This window comes from Pseudophryne corroboree, chromosome 5 (genome assembly GCF_028390025.1).
Source record: "Pseudophryne corroboree isolate aPseCor3 chromosome 5, aPseCor3.hap2, whole genome shotgun sequence".
Taxonomy (NCBI): domain Eukaryota; kingdom Metazoa; phylum Chordata; class Amphibia; order Anura; family Myobatrachidae; genus Pseudophryne; species Pseudophryne corroboree.
Window position 1 is genome coordinate 538209486 of NC_086448.1, and position 21204 is coordinate 538230689.

General features: G+C 44.0%; 1 protein-coding gene across 3 annotated transcripts in view; it reads right to left on the bottom strand.

Moving 5' to 3' along the window:
• The window catches only part of MCUR1 (mitochondrial calcium uniporter regulator 1), a 315260-nt gene that overhangs the window by 77729 nt on the left and 216327 nt on the right, over window positions 1-21204 (bottom strand). For all 3 annotated transcript variants that reach the window (XR_010177802.1, XM_063923197.1, XM_063923198.1), the window contains one exon: window positions 359-412. Coding sequence is in view for 2 of the 3 variants with exons in the window: in XM_063923197.1 (XP_063779267.1) it covers window positions 359-412 (54 nt within the window). In the remaining variant the exon portion in view is untranslated. The remainder of the gene's footprint in view (window positions 1-358; window positions 413-21204) is intronic.

Sequence of the window (21204 nt, forward strand, 5' to 3'; positions counted from 1 at the left end):
CTGTAGAACAGGCCTGGCCAACCTGTGGCTCTCCAGCTGTTGTGAAACTACTAGTCCCAGCATGCCCTGACACAGATTTGGAGAGCCACAGGTTGGCCAGGCTTCCTGTAGAATATATTTGTGAATGTTAACATCAGCTCATTTATCCAACACTAGCTTACTTTAATGTAATGTCAATTTCTCACCATAACACAAAGACAAACTTTGAAAATGCACAGGGCTTGTCCTGATCCTGAATGAGACTGTATACCACTGTTATATTACTATTATAATTCCCGAGAAAAATAAATTACATGTGTAAATATACAATAATGTATGCTATTTAAACAAGCTGAATTACCCAGTTGGAAGTACTTACCATTTCTACTATCTCTGTTCTAAGTTCCAGACGCTTCCGGTCATTATCAGCGTACTATATGAGAGAAAGATATACACAGCAAATTTGTCACCTCCAAAAAATACTGCAACTAAAGACCTAGTTAAATAAACAATATATTAAACCATTACTTATTTAAATATCTAAACATATTAGAGCTGTTCTTGTTAACTGTGACATGACTCGTGAACATTCCCAAGAAAGTCAGCTCAAAAAGTCTAGCAATCTCTTCAATCATACAAAAGCAGAATGGCAGTTAAAATAACAGTGTAAAGCAAATGACAAGGGAAAAGTAACATTATAAAAAAATATATGTTCTTGTTTTAGCATACAGTTGCATAAAGTTAAAAATTTACCACACAGTATCAAAAGCCGTACACAGGGGGTAATTCCAAGTTGATCGCAGCAGGATATTTTTTAGCAGTTGGGCAAAACCATGTGCACTGCAGGGGAGGCAGATATAACATTTGCAGAGAGAGTTACATTTGGTGGGTTATTTTGTTTCTGTGCAGGGTAAATACTGGCTGCTTTATTTTTACACTGCAATTTAGATTGCAGATTGAACTCACCACACCCAAATCTCTCTCTCTCTGCACATGTTATATCTGCTGATAATGTCGATATTATCTTAAACCATAAAGCTATACCTCTAGATACACTTTTACCGTGGAGCTGCTATGGCCGCTAGACTGAATACACGCGCTACGCACTTTGTACGCTATTTCCGTACAGAGTCCCGTACGTGGTACGTACTTGGCGTACACACGCCGCTCTGAGTGTATAGAGTACGCACAGCGCGTGCACACACAATTGTTAACCTTTAAACCTTATTAATAATACAATGTAATAATATGGTTACACTTTAAACCTTTATGCAGCAAAGCACTGCAATGATGTTATACCTTAAACCTTAAGTAGCGCTGACGGTATAAAGTACCCGCAGTGCGTACACCTTATCAATACTTATAGGGGTATATGCAATAGCGGGCGAATTGGCAAAAAAGGCGAATTCCGGGACGTTTTCGCCTCCAAAATTCAATTCGCCTATGCAGTGCAGTCATTTTTCGCAAAAAAACGGCCCGTCAAAATTCGCCTTTTCTCAATTCGCCTTTTTCCGAATTCGCCTTTTCTGCAATGGTACAGATGCTGCAATTCGCCTCCAGCATATTCAATTCAAGTTTGGAAATTCGCCTGCAGTGCTTTTAGACAGCAAATTCGCGATTTTCAATCCGCCACACTTTGGAGGGTGAAAACAAATAAAAAAATTTTAAACATGGTTTTTTTGGTGTTTTTTTTTTTGGGAATAGCAGATCTATTTATATTAGAAGGGATTAGGTTTTTTTTTTTTTTTTGGGGGAGGCACAAATATTATTTATATATTTTTTAAAATAATATTTTTTTTTTTTTTTTTTTTTTTTATTGCTGGAACGGTAAAATCAGAAAAAAAAATGGCGTGGGGTCCCCCCTCCAAAGCATAACCAGCCTCGGGCTCATTGAGCTGGTCCTGGTTCTAAAAATGCGGGGGAAAAATTGACAGGGGATCCCCCGTATTTTTAAAACCAGCACCGGGCTCTGCGCCTGGTGCTGGTGCCAAAAATACGGGGGACAAAAAGAGTAGGGGTCCCCCGTATTTTTAACACCAGCATCGGGCTCCACTAGCTGGACAGATAATGCCACAGCCGGGGGTCACTTTTATGCCGTGCCCTGCGGCCGTGGCATCAAATATCCAACTAGTCACCCCTGGCCGGGGTACCCTGGGGGAGTGGGGACCCCTTCAATCAAGGGGTCCCCCCCCCCCAGCCACCCAAGGGCCAGGGGTGAAGCCCGAGGCTGTCCCCCCCCATCCAATGGGCTGCGGATGGGGGGGCTGATAGCCTTTGTGTTAAAAAAAAAGATATTGTTTTTTCCATTAGTACTACAAGTCCCAGCAAGCCTCCCCCGCAAGCTGGTACTTGGAGAACCACAAGTACCAGCATGCGGGAGAAAAACGGGCCCGCTGGTACCTGTAGTTCTAATGGAAAAAAAATACCCAAATAAAAACAGGACACAGACACCGTCGACAGTAAAACTTTATTACACACTGCCGACACACACATACTTACCTATGTTCACACGCCGACATCGGTCCTCTTCTCCATGTAGAATCCCGGGGTACCTGAAAATAAAAGATCAATATACTCACCTCAACAGGCTCCAGAGATAAATCCACGTACTTGGCAAAAAAAGAAAGCGCATTTACCCGCACCAAAAACGGACTGAAAGGGGTCCCATGCTGACACATGGGACACCTTTCCACGATTAAGATCTGTCAGTGACAGCTGTCACTGACAGGTCTCTAAGCCAATCAGGAAGCGCAACTTCGTTGCGCTCACCTGATTGGCTGATCGCTGTGACAGCGCATCGCACAGCTCCCTCCATTATATTCAATGGTGGGAACTTAGCGGCTAGCGGTGAGGTCACCCGCCGGTCAGCGGCTGACCGGCGGGTGACCCCACCGCTAGCCGCTAAGTTCCCACCATTGAAAGTAATGGAGCGGCTTTGCGAGGCGCTGTCAGAGTACAGACGGCGTCCAGCCAATCAGGTGAGCGCCACGGCAGTAGCGCTTCCTGATTGGCTGAAGGGACATCAGTGACAGGAGTCACGTGATGTCCCGGCATTCGGGGGAAGGGATCTGATGTGAAAACATTGGACCCCTTTCAGTCCGGTATGGCTCGGTGTTCGGTTTGTTTTTTTACAAAGTACGTGGATTTACCTCTGGACCTCTGGACGCTGGAAGGTGAGTATAATTTTTTGACAGGTACCCTCGGATCGTCGGAGATCGTTGCAGTCGGCGTGTCAACACAGGTAAGTATGTGTGTGTCGGCGTATGAAATAAAGTTTTACTATCAAGGTGTGTGTGTCCTGTTTTTATTTGGGTATTTTTTTCCCAGTAGTACTACAGGTACCAGCGGGCCCGTTTTTCTCCCGCATGCTGGTACTTGTGGTTCTCCAAGTACCAGCTTGCGGGGGAGGCTTGCTGGGACTTGTAGTACTAATGGAAAAAACAATATCTTTTTTTTAACACAAAGGCTATCAGCCCTCCCATCCGCAGCCCATTGGATGGGGGGGGACAGCCTCGGGCTTCACCCCTGGCCCTTGGGTGGCTGGGGGGGGGGGACCCCTTGATTGAAGGGGTCCCCACTCCCCCAGGGTACCCCGGCCAGGGGTGACTAGTTGGATATTTGATGCCACGGCCGCAGGGCACTATATAAAAGTGACCCCCGGCTGTGGCATTATCTGTCCAGCTAGTGGAGCCCGATGCTGGTGTTAAAAATACGGGGGACCCCTACTCGTTTTGTCCCCCGTATTTTTGGCACCAGCATCAGGCGCAGAGCCCGGTGCTGGTTTTAAAAATACGGGGGATCCCTGCCCGATTTTTCCCCTGCATTTTTAGAACCAGGACCAGCTCGATGAGCCCGAGGCTGGTTATGCTTTGGAGGGGGGACCCCACGCCATTTTTTTTTTCGGGTTTTTCCCCGTTTTTTAAAATCGCGGTAAAATCCGCAAAATCGGCCGATTTTCGCCCGCGACTCTGGCGAATCCGTTTTTCATTGCATATGGTGAATTCCGGAAGCCACCTTCCGGAATTCACCTGGCGAATTTGGTCGAATTGAAAAAACGGCGATAATTGCCGCGATTTCGCCCGCTATTGCATATACCCCATAAACTTTATACAGTTAAATACGCTTTAAACCCTAGCAGGGAAATGAGGACACAACACCGATATGTAGTTGAACCACAGGGTTCTAAGGCCACAGTGGATTATTTCAAAAGGTTAAACAGTACAAATTATACACTACAGGCTAACAAGATAAATCTACAACAGAATAATGGCTACAGTCAATGTACATACGTGAGAATGTTCGCAAGCGCAACCTGGACCAGTCCTCCGCTTATCAGGTAGAAAGCGTTCAGAGTCTTCTGACCGGCCAGGCAACAACAGGCTTTTTATACACAACTTACATACACAATACAATGGTCACTGTAATCTCATTGTCCATTGGACACAGAGATGTGTCTTTACATTACAGGAGAGGTCATAGGTTGATTTGAAAAGGTGGGCGATGTCTTTCTCAACTGCTCTTGGGGGTGGTATCCTCTGGATTCCCGCCGCATACATAATATACAGTAAATACAGTCTATATCTATATTCTACTTCTGCACATAACTATACGCTGGAACATGCGATCTTTCTCTAACCAATACCGGAATGTTACCCTTAAAATACCCTACAGTTGGATACTAGACATCACCTTCTAACCTTTATCTGACCCTTCCTATCATGCAAAGGCGAATCCCTTAGTCCTGGAACTGTTTAAACTGTTGATACTTGCTAATGTGGTGCGGGGTGACTATGTGTAAAATGTGCACTACTTGGGTTAAATATGTAATGTTTTAATAACCCTCTATGCGCTCACAAACCCCGCCGTAAATACCCATACCACGCGCAGGAACGCGGGAGCGATCAAACGCAAATTGCGGATATGTGCACGCACGGCGAAGTAAGTGTACACGCAGCGGGCATGTGCATGGGGTTAGTACATGGTGTATGTATTACAATATTTTTCGACTTTGACAGTCCACCCTTTGGCAGTCAACAATAACTGCCACTATCTAAACATTAAACAGAAAAATATACAATACAATATCTACAGATGATTGGATGGTAGGAGGAGAGGTGTAGGTGGGAAATGTATTACCTAGTGAGATAGTAAAAGCATGTATGTATGAAATCCATGTCTGAGGGGCATGTATCATCGTGCCGTTTATGTTCTAGATAAGCTTCGAGGTATTGCGAAGTATACATTAAATCCTTCTTATCCCGTATTAAGGGTCTGTAAGTGGGCCAACAAACACTACCGAGCTCTTTTCGGATTCTTGTTTCAACAAATGGGGTGCACATTTAGTTGATGATACATGGAGGGGGATCTTATGTGAATGCTAATATATAGATATCACCTGTCGACTACGTGTGTCACTACCTGAAGGTTGTAGAGATGAAGATAAGAAACATATCAAAAATACATTCACATAACATTTGCGTAATCATTCTTGGGTGTTGATTGAAGCCTTCTCTGGATGGGTGTATTTTTGCTGAGGGAAAACAAAGGAGAAACGGGTGAAAGAAAAGAACCGTGGAATCACGTCTTATCACAACATTGTCTCTATTGATGGGTCATAAATTAAATCTGCTGCTGTACCAATGCCCCCGCTCCTTAAACTCATCACTTTGGTACCGTGCTTGCGCCGCGTTAAAATTCGAACACACCTAAATATCAAGCCAATAATTATGACAACTCCCAGGATACAAAGGAGAAACTTTCCCATACTCATGATAACATTTTGGGCCCACTCTCCTAAACCTGAGAACCAATTTCGTGGGTTCAACCATGAGACCCAGCCGGTCAGTTCATTACTCACAGCAGTAAGGGTAAGGTTGTGTCTCCTTCGGAACTCCCACTTCAACTGCAAGATATCGTCCATCTTTTGATCTATGACCTCGGTTGGGTCATCAGTGCTGTTTGTAATATACGTGCAGCACTTCACACCATACTGAGTTGCCAAAGTGACACAGTACCCGCCTGTCACCGCTGTGATATAATTGAGAACCATCCTGTGCTGGATCAGTTCCGTTTTGTAAGCTTGCAACTCCCTTCCTGTATACCTGAAGGTGTCATCATACATCTCGGTGATATTATCTATCAGGTTCGCTAGCGCGTGGATATACCTATAATTTATAATTCCTCTGGCGGTACGGGTGATGTCTAACGCGAGTAGGAATTGAATCCCGGTGGATTCGTGGATTAAATCAGAGGCTGCGTGCTCTGTCCTATCTATGAGGTGTCTCTTAACGATGTGTTCATAGTGAGTATGAGTATAAGGAGCTTGAGCACTGCGGTGAACGTCTTTCATCTTATCATGGGTTATGGTCATAACCTCTCGCAACACTCTTCCAATGTAACACAATCCCTCTGAGTTTGGGGCAAGCCACTTATACGCCTTCATCCCGCATATGAAATAGGCATCATCGGGGAGAACATATGGGACAGAATATGACATTACCATATTGCAAACTTTCCAAGTGAAAAACCCAATCCCTAGTTCTCTCATCTGTTCAGTACACGTATCAGACTGTATGATATGCGCACAGTACCCTGGTGATACTTCTCCAACCCGCATGGTCTTACTTCCTAGAGTATACCTATACCGAAAATACCTTCCACCGTCGGCTATTTGGCGTATAAGTTCAGAGTCTACGGGTATCCGGTCAGCTCTGTGTGAAAATGCCATAGTCTGGTTATTCCATGTCACCTCCCAATTTCCCGGCTTTCGGGAATTGGAAATGTTGAAACACACTAAGGATCTATCCACATGATATTGGTGGAGCTTCAAACTAGGGGGCCTAGAAATATTAAATTTCTTGTCCACCGGTCTCCCACCCCGTAATTCAAGTACCTCATCTATTGTTAAAGGATACGGTACTAGTCCTGGCTTGCACTGACCTTGAGGTACTTGTGAGCACACCCAGCATTCTGTTTGGTTTAAAACCTTACCCACTAATGAGTGGTAATCACTCAATGGATGACGGTCCATGTTGATATTAAGGCTGGACTGACATCTCTGGATGCACCAGTCCTCAACTATGTTTTCACAGTTTCTACAAATACAATTTTCCTCAGCCAATAACCCTTCACAGTGCCTCCTAGTTTCTTGACTACCAGATCGTTTTCTGATACTAGCCTTTGCTCGGTGGATGTGTTGCTCTTGGAATTCTACAAATCCGTCCTTGCCATCAGAACCCATTCCAGATCCTTTCTCGACCTCTCTGGTACTCTCACCGAAACAGACTGCTCTGGTCAACAACAGGGTCAACAGGAGAACCCGGAACGCAGTCTCTTGGGGTAAGTCCATCTTGTTAAGGGGAGAGAAAAGGGAGCAAGAAGGGGGGGGGGGGGGGGGGAGGAGGGTAATGGGAGATGGAGAAAATAATAAAAAGGAAAAAGAAATTTGGTGCGACAACCGCCTCTGGTCTTGTTGTTCTCCGTGCTTCAGGTGCCGTGACAACAGTCCTGCCTCTCAACCTTCCCGGTCCAGACACTCCAGTGATACGATGTTCTCTACACTCTGCTCTTTGTCACGGGTTCTCTCTGGGTCAGCGACCTTTCTATAGGGAACATAAATCTTGCATTACATTGTGTTTAACTGTTGTATGTTATCAGTTGTGTGAAGTAAACCATCCGTGGAAAATGAAAAAGAGAGAGAATAATAAAAAGAAAATTTGTCAGATTTGCGTTCACCATCAGGCTCTCACATCATCATGTCTATCGGTATCTATGCACAGTCTCCCTTCACCAGTATTTCCACTCTCCACCCTTTGTGCATGGCCAGGCACAGTGATGCTGGTGAGATATACTGGGTTTGGGCAGATCTCTGAAAAGACAGAGTAGACATGTGACGTTTGAGCTGTAATTCTGTCGGTGAACGTCAGAGATGAAGAGGAAACTTTGAAGACAAATCACAGAGTTTAGTAACAAAGAAGATTTTACCAAGTTTGACATCTGGATTGGGCACTACGGGGAATGATTCCCTAATCAGGCTGTTCCCTTAAAAAAAAAAATTCTATGTGTTGTTATATCTCTACTGGGACTATCCCAGCCATCAATCCAGTGTCTTGTCCATTCTAAGTTCATAGGGAACCGGGTATCTTTGAGATAATTTCCTCTACCTGTGATGGACATGCTTCTAAAACAGTGAAATGCAATATTAGTCTTCGTGGGTATTTTAACATATTTTGTGCTTCCTGGGTGGGAGCACTCTATATGTATACCACCTCTAACAAAACTCCTGTTAAATTACTTAGAGGTCACTTCTGCTAGAGAGAGAGAAGCAGAAGTTTAGAAGGCTCCTCCTAATTTTCGTAAATTCTATCAAAAAGGGTAAAATTGCATTTATTCTGTTCTTCCCATTTAACCGAATCTGTGTTTTTCTATTCTGTATCGTGATTCCTTACTATATGTCCCTTGATCCTGTCTATGTGTTTAATAACGTGGCTTATTTATTCTGTCTAGGGGTCTATATTGGCTATGTGCTCTACTACTCCTACAATTTCTAGCAAAATGTCCTTCATTTTTACAAATGTAACATATCTTAGGTCTTTTGTTACTACTAGGGTTTTGGGGTTTGGGCTGATGAGACTTTGGTGTAAGAGCCTGCATACTTTCAATCCTCAGCCTCTCCTCTCGCAGTTTTCTACGCCTAGCAATATTCCTATGATGTTCAATTGCGCACTCTCTAAGGCAAGCTACTGTGACCCCTCTCCAATTAGGCAAAGAGGTTTGTACTTTGTCCCTCACTGTCTGATCGAGTCCGTCCATTAGCACAGACACAGCTACCTTTCTGTAATTTTCATCGTTCCCTGCATCTAATACCCCCATGTATCTATCCATTTCCTGCAGTGCTCGGTGAAAATAATCAGATGTCATTTCATTTTTTCTCTGTTTTATGGAGAAAATTCTTCTCCACTCAGTGGGAAAACACAACTCTAGTTGCTTATTAATTCGTTCTATATTTTCCTGATTGTTTCTCTCAGTCATAGGACTATCCGACTCTAGCCTACAATCAGTGGTAAATTTTTGGGTGTCAATATTAGGGGGTAGGCATGCTTTCAAAAATGTCCGCCAATGTTGGTTTGTTGGTTCATACACATTACCCAGATCTCTGATAAATTTCTGACATCTGGCTAAATGCTTCCGAGGGTTGGGGAATTCTGAAATGATTGATCGCAGCTCGTCTCTGGGCCACGGGCAATACATCGCATTATTCTCGGTGAGGACTACTTCCTGATTATCGGTTCCCCCATTGGGAGTTACTATTTCCAAGACAGGGTGTAATCCTACCATTCCGTTCCTAATCTGTTTACTGTGTGGTGTTGTTGTTTCTCTGCAATGAACTGTCTCATACTTACCGGTAGCTGTGACCTCACCCGTTCTTTCATTGGGGAATACTGTTACTGCACTACCTGGTTGGACAGGTCCCACCTGAGTTTCCTGCAACATGACTGCTTGGAGGAGAGCTGCGATTTGGCTGACTCCCTCATCTTCCTGTGACCTAAAACCTTGGAGAGACTTCAAAACAGGATACATTTTTCAAAAGTTAGGGTTAATACATTGCTCTTTCATATTACTATCATTTACGGATGTATCATTGACTGAAGCCTTCTGTTCCCCTTCGACCTGTGTCGACAATGGTGTGTTTGTGTTCTCATTCCCACTAGGTTTGGAACCGATTGCATATGTTAATTTCTCTTGCATATCGCCCTCTTGCTGCCATAAATTTAAACAGTTTGTGTGTCTGACCCTTTTCTTTTGGGACTTTATCAGACATATCCTAACCCTTAAATTCTGCAACACCTCTGGTTCAAAACTGCCTACCCTAGGGAATGGTTCCCTATCTTCCGCAGTCATACGTTCCCATTCATTGCATAAAACTGTGTGTGATCCATATTTCTCACACATTATGTACCTCGCCGACCCCTTGGGCCGCGGAACATCAACCTGAACCCTGGTTGAACGTCCCTTACTTGAGCAACTGGCCCCCATATTTTGCAGGTATTGCCTTCTCAGCTAATTCCTACAAAAAAACAAAATACTCAATATAAGGCATTGGTGAAAGTTCAGCGAGTGCTTTCACCCACTCACGCCCACGTTGGCCAATACTACCAAATACTATCGTCAGCGAAGTTAGTATCCAACTTAGGGCCCCTGTGTAACCTCTATTCACTGGAAGTATAAGGGAGTGACTTACCCTTCCCAGTAAATATTGGTCGTTGGAGATTTCCAGTGACCAGTGAAACTCCCTTAAAATAAATTTTTTTTTACACAAATCACGCTTGCGTATGCTACACTCAGCGCTTATGATCCCGCGATTTTACGCAAAGGTCGTAAAAAGGGTATCACGTTGCGCCAAGTATTGCACCCACGAACGTGCGGTCCAATCGCACAGCGTATAGGTAAGTGTTACTTATCCGCCGTACGATCAATGGAATCGTTTTTCAGGCTGTGAAACCTCAGCCGGAGCGTATCTAAACGGGCCTATATGGGTTCTTCGCCAACCACCTGGGCTGCGGTATCTAAACAAAAACCTCGCTGACCTTTGGTCTGCGGTACTCTAAACCTTCGCTGACCTTTGGTCTGCGATATCTACTACCTTGCTCCTTTGTACTTTAATCAATGTTAACGTGAGCAAGCCACTCTCACGCCACCAAGTGTCCACTCACCTGGTGTGTTCTCCTACGGGATCCCGAATTCCCTGGGTCCACAAAACCTTTATTGTTTGCACACTCACGCTCATTCACTCATATACACTTTGGTTTTTCTGTACAGAAAATTAACTTTCATTCAGATAAAACAGCCTTAGTGCCAGAGGTTATACAGTAAAAAAGGTTTTTAAACTAAATATTAGAAACTGATCAATTTGTGCTATTATCGCGTGGCTACCGTCTCGCGCCTAAAGTAAAACAATGCTATTGTGTGATTTGTACTTAGCGGTCGTACCTTTACGCACGTTGCGTAAACACGCCACGTGCGTACGTCTTTACGTAGCGTATGCAGTCCCGTACTTTGTCCGAGACACGTGTACAAAGGCCGTACGTCCGCAGTACTACAAATCCCACACTTCTATAAATGTAAGCGATATTAACTATAATCGCTCACTTAACACAACACACAGTTTCTTCTGTATAAACCTTTACAACTAGGCCAGGCTGCGTGTGCGTCTTACACTTACTTCCTTAAATATTAACTCTATATTTTAACTAAATAGCAACAAATTTTCTCAGTACAGGTCAAAATGAATCTAATAATCGCTACTTATGGCAATAATGCGAGCAGATATGCAAAGTACAAAATACAGGTGTATGCGCGTGTTGTGTGCGCATTTGGCGCCAAACAGAAATTTACAGACTTTAAAAATAGCTTTGCGTTCTTACCTTACGGGTCCCACCAGCATCCCTACAAACCATGCAGAGCAGACGCTTATCTAATCAGCACTAGTGTATCCACCAACCAGGAGAAGGCTTACGTGGGATACCTTTCCGCCCTTTGCTGATAGATAAAGTCTGCGTAAAGCTGCTAGGCTGCGGGTATGAGGAAAAACCGGACGATGCCCCCAATTGATAATGTCGATATTATCTTAAACCATAAAGCTATACCTCTAGATACACTTTTACCGTGGAGCCGCTATGGCCGCTAGTCTGAATACACGCGCTACGCACTTTGTACGCTATTTCCTTACAGAGTCCCGTACGTGGTACGTACTTGGCGTACACACGCCGCGCTGAGTGTATAGAGTACGCACAGCGTGTGCACACACAATTGTTAACCTTTAAACCTTATTAATAATACAATTTAATAATATGGTTACACTTTAAACCTTTATGCAGCAAAGCACTGCAATGATGTTATACCTTAAACCTTAAGTAGCGCTGACGGTATAAAGTACCCGCAGTGCGTACACCTTATCAATACTTATAAACCTTATACAGTTAAATACGCTTTAAACCCTAGCAGGGAAATGAGGACACAACACCGATATGTAGTTGAACCACAGGGTTCTAAGGCCACAGTGGATTATTTCAAAAGGTAAAACAGTACAAATTATACACTACAGGCTAACAAGATAAATCTACAACAGAATAATGGCTACAGTCAATGTACATACGTGAGAATGTTCGCAAGCGCAACCTGGACCAGTCCTCCGCTTTTCAGGTAGAAAGCGTTCAGAGTCTTCTGACCGGCCAGGCAACAACGGGCTTTTTATACACAACTTACATACACAATACAATGGTCACTGTAATCTCATTGTCCATTGGACACAGAGATGTGTCTTTACATTACAGGAGAGGTCATAGGTTGATTTGAAAAGGTGGGCGATGTCTTTCTCAACTGCTCTTGGGGGTGGTATCCTCTGGATTCCCGCCGCATACATAATATACAGTAAATACAGTCTATATCTATATTCTACTTCTGCACATAACTATACGCTGGAACATGCGATCTTTCTCTAACCAATACCGGAATGTTACCCTTAAAATACCCTACAGTTGGATACTAGACATCACCTTCTAACCTTTATCTGACCCTTCCTATCATGCAAAGGCGAATCCCTTAGTCCTGGAACTGTTTAAACTGTTGATACTTGCTGATGTGGTGCGGGGTGACTATGTGTAAAATGTGCACTACTTGGGTTAAATATGGAATGTTTTAATAACCCTCTATGCGCTCACAAACCCCGCCGTAAATACCCATACCACGCGCAGGAACGCAAGAGCGATCATACGCAAATTGCGGATATGTGCACGCACGGCGAAGTAAGTGTACGCGCTGCGGGCATGTGCATGGGGTTAGGACATGGTGTATGTATTACAATATTTTTCGACTTTGACACTGCCCCCCCTGCAGTGCACATGGGGGGTAATTCCAAGTTGATCGCAGCAGGAATTTTTTTAGCAGTTGGGCAAAACCATGTGCACTGCAGGGGGGGCAGATATAACATGTGCAGAGAGAGTTAGATTTGAGTGGGTTATTTTGTTTCTGTGCAGGGTAAATACTGGCTGCTTTATTTTTACACTGCAATTTAGATTGCAGATTGAACACACCACACCCAAATCTAACTCTCTCTGCACATGTTATATCTGCCTCCCCTGCAGTGCACATGGTTTTGCCCAACTGCAAAAAAATTTCCTGCTGCGATCAACTTGGAATTACCCCCATGGTTTTGCCCAACTGCTAAAAAATTTCCTGCTGTGATCAACTTGGAATCACCCCCACTGATGTGTACCTTGGGCTGGTGTCAGATGAGCCGTTTGCATCCTGGGGCTTTTCCAGCTAGAACAGAGCTAGCGCCAAAACACCTGTCTGACGCCACTCCAGTGGCAAACGCAGGATTTTCATGGGGGGGGGGGGGGGGGGGGGGGGTTCCGTACGTGTGTGTGTGTGTTTGTAATTGAGCAGCCAGCACACTGCACAAGCTGTGTATGGATGTATATATATATATATATATATATATATATATATATATATATATACACACATACATACATATATACACACACACACACACACACAGAACATCTGTACATAGACATACACACACACACACACACACACACACACACACACATACTGTACACAGCATACATGCATACACAGTTTACATGCACACATCATACACACACACAGTATACATACATACTAACACAGTATACATGCAAACATACACATACATAGTATGCATGCACACAGCATACACACACACACTGTACATACATATTTGTACAGACACACACACAGTATACATGCACACACAGTACACATGCATACAGCATATATACATAGTTACACAAACACACACTACACATACATTACACACACACTATACATTTACATAACAATACACACACCCATTAACAGTAAACAAAACCCCCTCCTCACCTTATACTACTCACAAACTACAGTGGGAGCCGAAGACAGCAGCCACTGCCTCACGTAGCTCTGTCTCATGGCCCCTTGAACTGCCTGAGAGGAGCTGCGCTTCCGCTGCAGCTCCCCCTACAGGCAGCCAGCAGCCAGGTTCTCACTGTCACTCGGACAGTGTAAGGAGGAGAGAGATGCTTTATAAGCTTCTCCTCGTTTAAAAAAAAAAAAAACGGATGGCAGCGCCGATGGATCGGAGGGCAGGGGGGGTTTCTAGGTACTCGGAAAACCCCCCTGCGTGCGCGTATGCACCCTAAATATTATCTGTATTTTTACAGTAATGTGACTTGATAAAATAATAGGCAACCTTTTTTCAGATAGGATTTAGTAATAGGCAAAAAGATTAAACAAAAATGTACTTGATAATATTTTTACTGAAAACATAGTTCTTGTTGGAAAAAGGTAAGACTTTCTAGAACAAAAACGCCAAAAGCATAAACAGCCTCTCTCGAAACCCCACAACTTTTATCCATCACAGTCTGCTCCTTAGTATAAAGGATAGAAAGGCTGTAAAGGATGTTCATGAGGCTGGTTATGCCATAAAACTATTGCTAACACACATGCACAATACATACCTTCCAACCTTCTGTTGCGATGAAGAGGGAAATCTGCACAAATAACTATGGGGCAGATGTACGAACGTGCGCTATGTGCTTTTTGCACATAGCGCACGCTAAGTCCTGCTGTTACTGCATCACCACTATGTATGATGCGACTCACAGCGGGATTTTAAGAAAATCGCATAGCGCATGGTGCCGCTTCATCTGGGGCGTTCTGCCTTTATGCTGGCGGTGGCTACCTAATGTATGAAGGATCTTGCTGCGCCTCACCGCTCGTTAAGCCTCTTCTGTCTTTTCGGCAGGTCTGGGCTGGCGTTGGCCGTGTTTTACAGGTTTTTTTTCTTTGTCCTTTAAAATGACTTTATTGTTCATTGCCACCACGTCTCCCCTGTGGCCTCTGACGTCACCCCCACGCGTCTCCTCAGTTGCCGGCACCGCGTGACGTCCTCACAGCCTAACCGCGCTACTATAGCTTGCGGCGATAACAGTCTGGCCGATGTGGGAGGACACGCATCATGGAACAGGGGATATAGCACCCTCCTACATCGGCGTGGGCCTGTATAATACATTGTGGCAGCGGATCTGGGTGTATCACCACGATAATGTGGTGATATGCCCCCAGGCACATAACGTCCGTTAGGACGTTTTTCATACATCTCCCCCTATGTACCTTGATAAAACCATGTTGCACTGTAGGGGTATGGGACTCAAGGTCGACACCCATTGGTCGACAGTGGGTAGGTTGACACTAGAAATAGGTCGACACGGACACTAGGTCAACATGAACAAGGTCGACATTAAAAAAGGTTGTTTTTTATGTTTTTTAGGTGTAGTTTTCTCTGTCAAGTGACCGGGAACCCCAATTAGTGCACCGCGCCCCCTTGCATGGCTCGATTCGCTTGCCATTCTGCGGGCAAGGTGCCTCACTCCGCTACTGCTGCGCTCGGCACAGGTTACCGTTCCCAGTCATAGTCCATGTGGATCATAAAGTATGAAAAAGTAAAAAAAAAGAAAAAGCATGTCCATGTCCACCTATTTCTAGTGTCGACCTAATTGGTGTCGACCTGGAGTCCGGATACCCACTGTAGAAGGGGCAGATCTAAAATGTGCAGATTTAGATGTGAGAGGGATGAGTCCAATCTCAAATCTAAACAGCTGTGTAAAAATAAAGCTGCACATTATTTGTGGGCAATATGCAAAAGTAATACCCCTTTCACATCACCAATGCCGGATCCCACCCGGGAATTGGAAACGGGTCCTTCCCGGGTGGGATGCGGCATTGGACGCTACTGCTGGCTTCCCTGACCCGGCAATATTGCCGGGCGGGTTGCCATAGCAGCGGGGTCGGAGCCAGCAATGGAGTCGGCGCTGGAAGACGAGATCACCTCCACGCCGCCTCACCCTGTTGTAGTGAACGGGTCCCGGGTCGCATCGACCTGGGAGCCCGTTTATGCTGCCATTGACCCGGTATTCAACCCAGGAATAACACTGCCCGTTTATGCTGCCATTGACCAGGTTTTCAACCCGGGATTTCGGCTATAATCGCTTTCACACCGCACGCTGACCCGTGTCGACCCGGCAATATGACGAGTCGATACCGGGTTATTTGTGTGGTGAAAGGGGTACAAGCAGTATTTACCCTGCATGCAAAAAATTTAATCAATTTGCACCCCTTCCATTGCAACATGGTTTGTTATATACACAAAGTAACATGCTTTATCTTGCTTGCACCCAACTGAGAAACAGTCAAATATTGTCTAATACCAGTATTTGCGTCTACAATTCTGCCCTACTAAATCTGCCAAACACTATCTGGAAGATTCATGAGTTAAGAGTGTTGTATGGACAGATGAGACAAAAACATGAACTTTTTTATGTATATGGTAAACATTGTAAGCACACTACTAAAATACAATGCAGCAATTGTTTCAGCAGAGTTTCTACACTGTGGTATGTTAATGTGAAGTGTCCTGGTATAATCTGAGATCAAGAAACTGGAAATATGTATTGTAATATTCTGTACAGTGGACAAAAAAATCATTCATGTTTGAGATACACATGTGGGATAATTATTACATTTATTAGCATCAAACAATAGTTTTGTGTTTTTTTCCATGTTGCCCTACGGTATATTGAATGTACAAGCAAATTCTACATGAGCACATCAGGAGTATTATTCAATGAGCTGAAGCTAAACTGAATGTGGATCAGGCACTACAATGTATTACCAAATGACTTGATGCCGCCTGTCCATATCCCGACAGCGTCATCTCGCCCGTCAGAATGCGACAGCGGGGTAAGCGCTGCGAGTCCCCTTGTGGGCTGGCTGCGCTCACCACAGAATCTATTCTTACTCTATGGGTGTAGTGTACACCGACGAGTGGGAATAGCCCTGGATGCACCAGGATTTTGGTTGCCGACATTGCTGGCTGTCGGGATTTCAGCATTGGTTTCCTGAACGCCGGGATCCTGACAGGCGGCAAATTGACTGCATCCCACTACAACAATCATCCTAAAAATTCAAGAAAATCTCTTACCCATTGGCTATTTACAGGCATACCCTACCGAAATGCTATCAGTAAAGAAAAAAAGTCTCTTATCAGGAAGCACTGGTAATTGGATAAATGTACTCACACAATATTTATACAATTGTGAGTATAGATATCCAATTACAAATGCTTCCTGGTAAGATACTATTTTCTTCGCTGGTAACATTTTAGGGGGGTGGCATTTGCTCTCAACAGGAAGCAGCAGCGATAATTGGATATCAGTGAGCTCTGATCACTCGCTAGATAGGTGCCAGGTTGTACCTTTTTTTTATATATTTTTATATTTCCTACCCAAATGTGTTTGATGTGCTACAATTTTACTAGTGTTTTATACTTTCCAATGCAATAATTGTTGAACGTGCAAAGAAATGGAACAAGTAGCATTTAATGAAATGATACCACAAAGTAAGACGACAAATGGTTATGGTAAAATCATCCCCTCCATAATTCTTCCTCTAATTCAACTAATGCAATACCATATACTGTATGTAGCAGTGACATCTAAAATGTGTAAAAAAAAATATTAATACAAACAAAATCCAACTATTATAACTCCTTTACTTAACCTTTTGGTAATAAAACTGCATTGGTATAGTCCCTAAGGATGCATTATAAATGGTAAAATCTAGAGCCAATAGACTTGATGCAGAGTTGAAAGCAAGTCAGCTATATATGTTCCTGCATTTCTTTTTTTTTTCCCCAAAAGTTTTTTATTGACAGGTGGACATAACAATTCAAAACAGAGACAACAAGGATTACATAAGATTGCTAAGAAATGCGTAGAATCTTAATAGTAACAATAGTAGTGCTCCACGTAGACCCAAACTGATATCAAAATTCGGCATTAGAGGAAACAATCAGTTATCTTATCAGCAAGAGACAATAATAATAATAATAATAAAAGGGACAAAAGAACATTTATGAAAAGTGTGATCAGAAGGGGGCTGTAGAATCAAGGGTCTCCAAGATATACCATTTAGTGTCCCTAAAACATTTCCGAAGAGCCTCCTTTATAATCGGGTGGAGATTCAGGACATAAGGCAGCCAAATATGGAAATACTGTTCAGTCAGTTTTTCTTTCTGTAAAGTAGTGTTAGTCCAGTCCAGGTGGAAAAGATGGGAGATCCTAGGGTGCAATAGTGAAATGGGGATAGGATCGGCAGAGATCCACTGGGAGAGGATCGTCTTCTTAGTGGCAGCTGCTAATTTAATTGTGCTGTCCTTTAGACAGCTTGACGGGAGAGGATTTTGGATATATACCCCAAAACGCCCATGTCTTGGTAATAGTAAACTGTAACTGTAGGTCTGTCGTGATGTATGACTGGAGTGCCTGCCAGAGTGTTTGCACCTTAGGACAGGACCATAGGCAATGAACAAGATCTGCGTCTGGAGCAGCGCATCTGAAACAATGGGATGAGGGAGCGGCTCCAATAAGGTGTCGCAACTTGGGGGTGACATATGCTCTATATAGGATTTTCAGATGCATTTCCGAATACGAGACTGAGCCTAATGTTTTATCCAAATAAGTATTGGCCTCTAGAATCAACTTCAAAGAGAGATCTGGAAACTCCAATCTCCATTTCAGGAGACCTACTGAGCCAGACTCTATGTTTAGTAAGGCGCGAGAGTGTGAGTGTATGAGAGCTGTGGGAAAACTACTATTCGGGTCAAGACGTAGGGTTTTATCCAGATTGTGAGATTTATCCTGTAATGGTAATAAGGATAGAACTTTCTGCACATAGCTACAGGCTTGAAGGAAGGGGAATAATGGGATTTGTAGATATGGAAATCGTGCCATAACCTGGGAATGTGTAAGGAAGGCCAAAGTCTCAGCGTCCAGGAAATGATGGATGTATTTCAGACCTCCATCATACCAAGTATGAAATATGTGAGAAATAGTGTGGGGTTTAAAGTCCGGGTTACCCCAGGGAGGCAAGAACAATGATGTATGTCGTGATAGTTTAAGCTGCAAGCGGAGCAAACGCCAGGCCGCACAGGTAGAGGATATGAGTATATTGTCCTTTACGCTGTTTGGCATGGAATTGGGAGTGGTGTGCAACAGGGATACCAGATTCCAAGAAGGTGCAAAGGATTGTTCTAAATATGTGTTAGCATATATGCTGTGTCCGCCGATCCAGTCCAAGGCAATCCTATAATTGGCTGCTAAAGCATAAGTATATAGGCATGGTAAATTCAAGCCACCAAGGGACCGAGGTTGGCGTAATTTGAATAGTGAAAATCTAGGGCGTTTGCCCGCCCAGCTAAATTTAGACAGTGCCTTATCCAATTGAGTGAATATGCTTTTGGGCGGGATCAGCGGAAGCATCTGAAGCACATATAAGAAACGCAGGAAACTGATCATTTTATACAAATGACTTCTGCCTGTGTATGTGAGGGGGAGGTGGGCCCACCTAGCAAAATCAGCATATGTCCTAGTGAATAATGGGGAGAAATTAAGGGAATATAGTTCGGAACACAATACCTAGATAGGTAATGCAGTTGTTTGTGGCCCAATGAAATGGGAAAGTGTCGCCCCAACCTGTTTTGGCCGAGGGAAAGAAAGCCAAGGCTTCCGTTTTAGAATAATTGATTTTGAAACCGTATACTAGTTCAAAGGAGTTTAAAATGTTGAGTAGGTGTGGTATGGCCACCCGGGGGTTGCTGAAGTAAAGTAAAATATCGCCAGCAAATGCCGAGAATTGAAGTTCCTGATTAGCTAGTGTTATACCTTGCCATCTGACTTCCTTTAGAAAGTGACGAAGAAGAGGGTCTAAGGCCTGGTTAAATAAGAGGGGAGATAGAGGGCAGCCCTGTCTAGTGCCACGGTGTAGGGAAGAGAGTCTTCAGTTGTGACCATTAATCGTCAAGAAGGCTTGTGGAGTTTGATAGAGGGTATGAAACACCTGGAGAAATTCAGGGCCAAAATTCTGAAATCTAAGTATGCTGTCAATATGGGCCCAAGAGACCCCGATCAAAGGCCTTGTCTGCGTCGCAGCTCAGGACTATGTTTCCCGTCTCCAGTGAGCCGTGAGTTTTAATCATGGCCGCTAGCAGTGAGCGGACATTGTGTACAGAGTGCCTATTGCGTAAGAATCCTGTTTGAGCAGGATGGAGCAGTTTGGGTAGAACCAACTGGAGGCGGGAAGCAAGCATCTTCGTAAATATTTTAAAATCTTGGTTCAGTAATGAAATTGGTCGGTAAGACGAGACTAAGGTGTGATCCTTATTAGGTTTAGGGAGGACTATGACTCGAGCCGTATTAAAGTCAGGCGGAGCTGGGTGGCCCGCCAAGATTGAATTGTATAATGTTCGAAGTTGGTCACTTACATGTGGGAGGAGTAGTTTATAATAGGCCACTGATAATCCGTCAGGACCCGGGACTTCCCATTGGTTAAGGATTTAATGGCCGATTCTAATTCTGCAGTAGTGATGGGAGTAGTGAGGAAATCTCTGTCTTCTTCCAATAGAGCGGGAAGGCCAGCGTGTGTTAAGAAGTCTATGCCAGTTGTTGGTTGGTCAGGGGGTGCGGTGTATAAAGTCTCAAAGAAAGTTAGAAAGGTGTCACTGATTGTTTCCTGTGTCAATGCGGGTGAAGTGTGAGTGTTCCTCCATTTCTTGAACGGAAAAAGCCATTACATTTGCGCATAATGCAGGGGGCGCAAGCACCCACTGTTTGTACAGGTCATCATCACCATTAGTGAGCACTTGTACTACTGTACCAGCCTATATTTGGAGCAAAAGATGTATGAAAAGATACGCCTGAAAGAGGGAGAATCTACACATATGTTTAGTTTACACAGCCCCCCAGCTACGAAGAAATGTCCTGACGGAAATTTGCATACATGAGAACACCTGTTACAGACAAGTTCTGCCTCTTCTATGGCAAGAGGACGTGATTGATATCAATGGGACAATTTCACTTGCGTATTCCCAATTCCAGAAGATATGCAAGATACGCTCCACAGACATATGTTCAACTATGCCTTAAGGGCTCTGCCGATTACACTGAGCGATATGAACGTTCTCGTTCAATAACGAACGAGATATCGTTCTTATCGCTCAGTGTGTAGGCACCAATGATGAACGATGCGCGGCCCCGCGCTCGTTCATCGTTGGTGCCGGCTCGTTTATACATGCAAGCCAATATG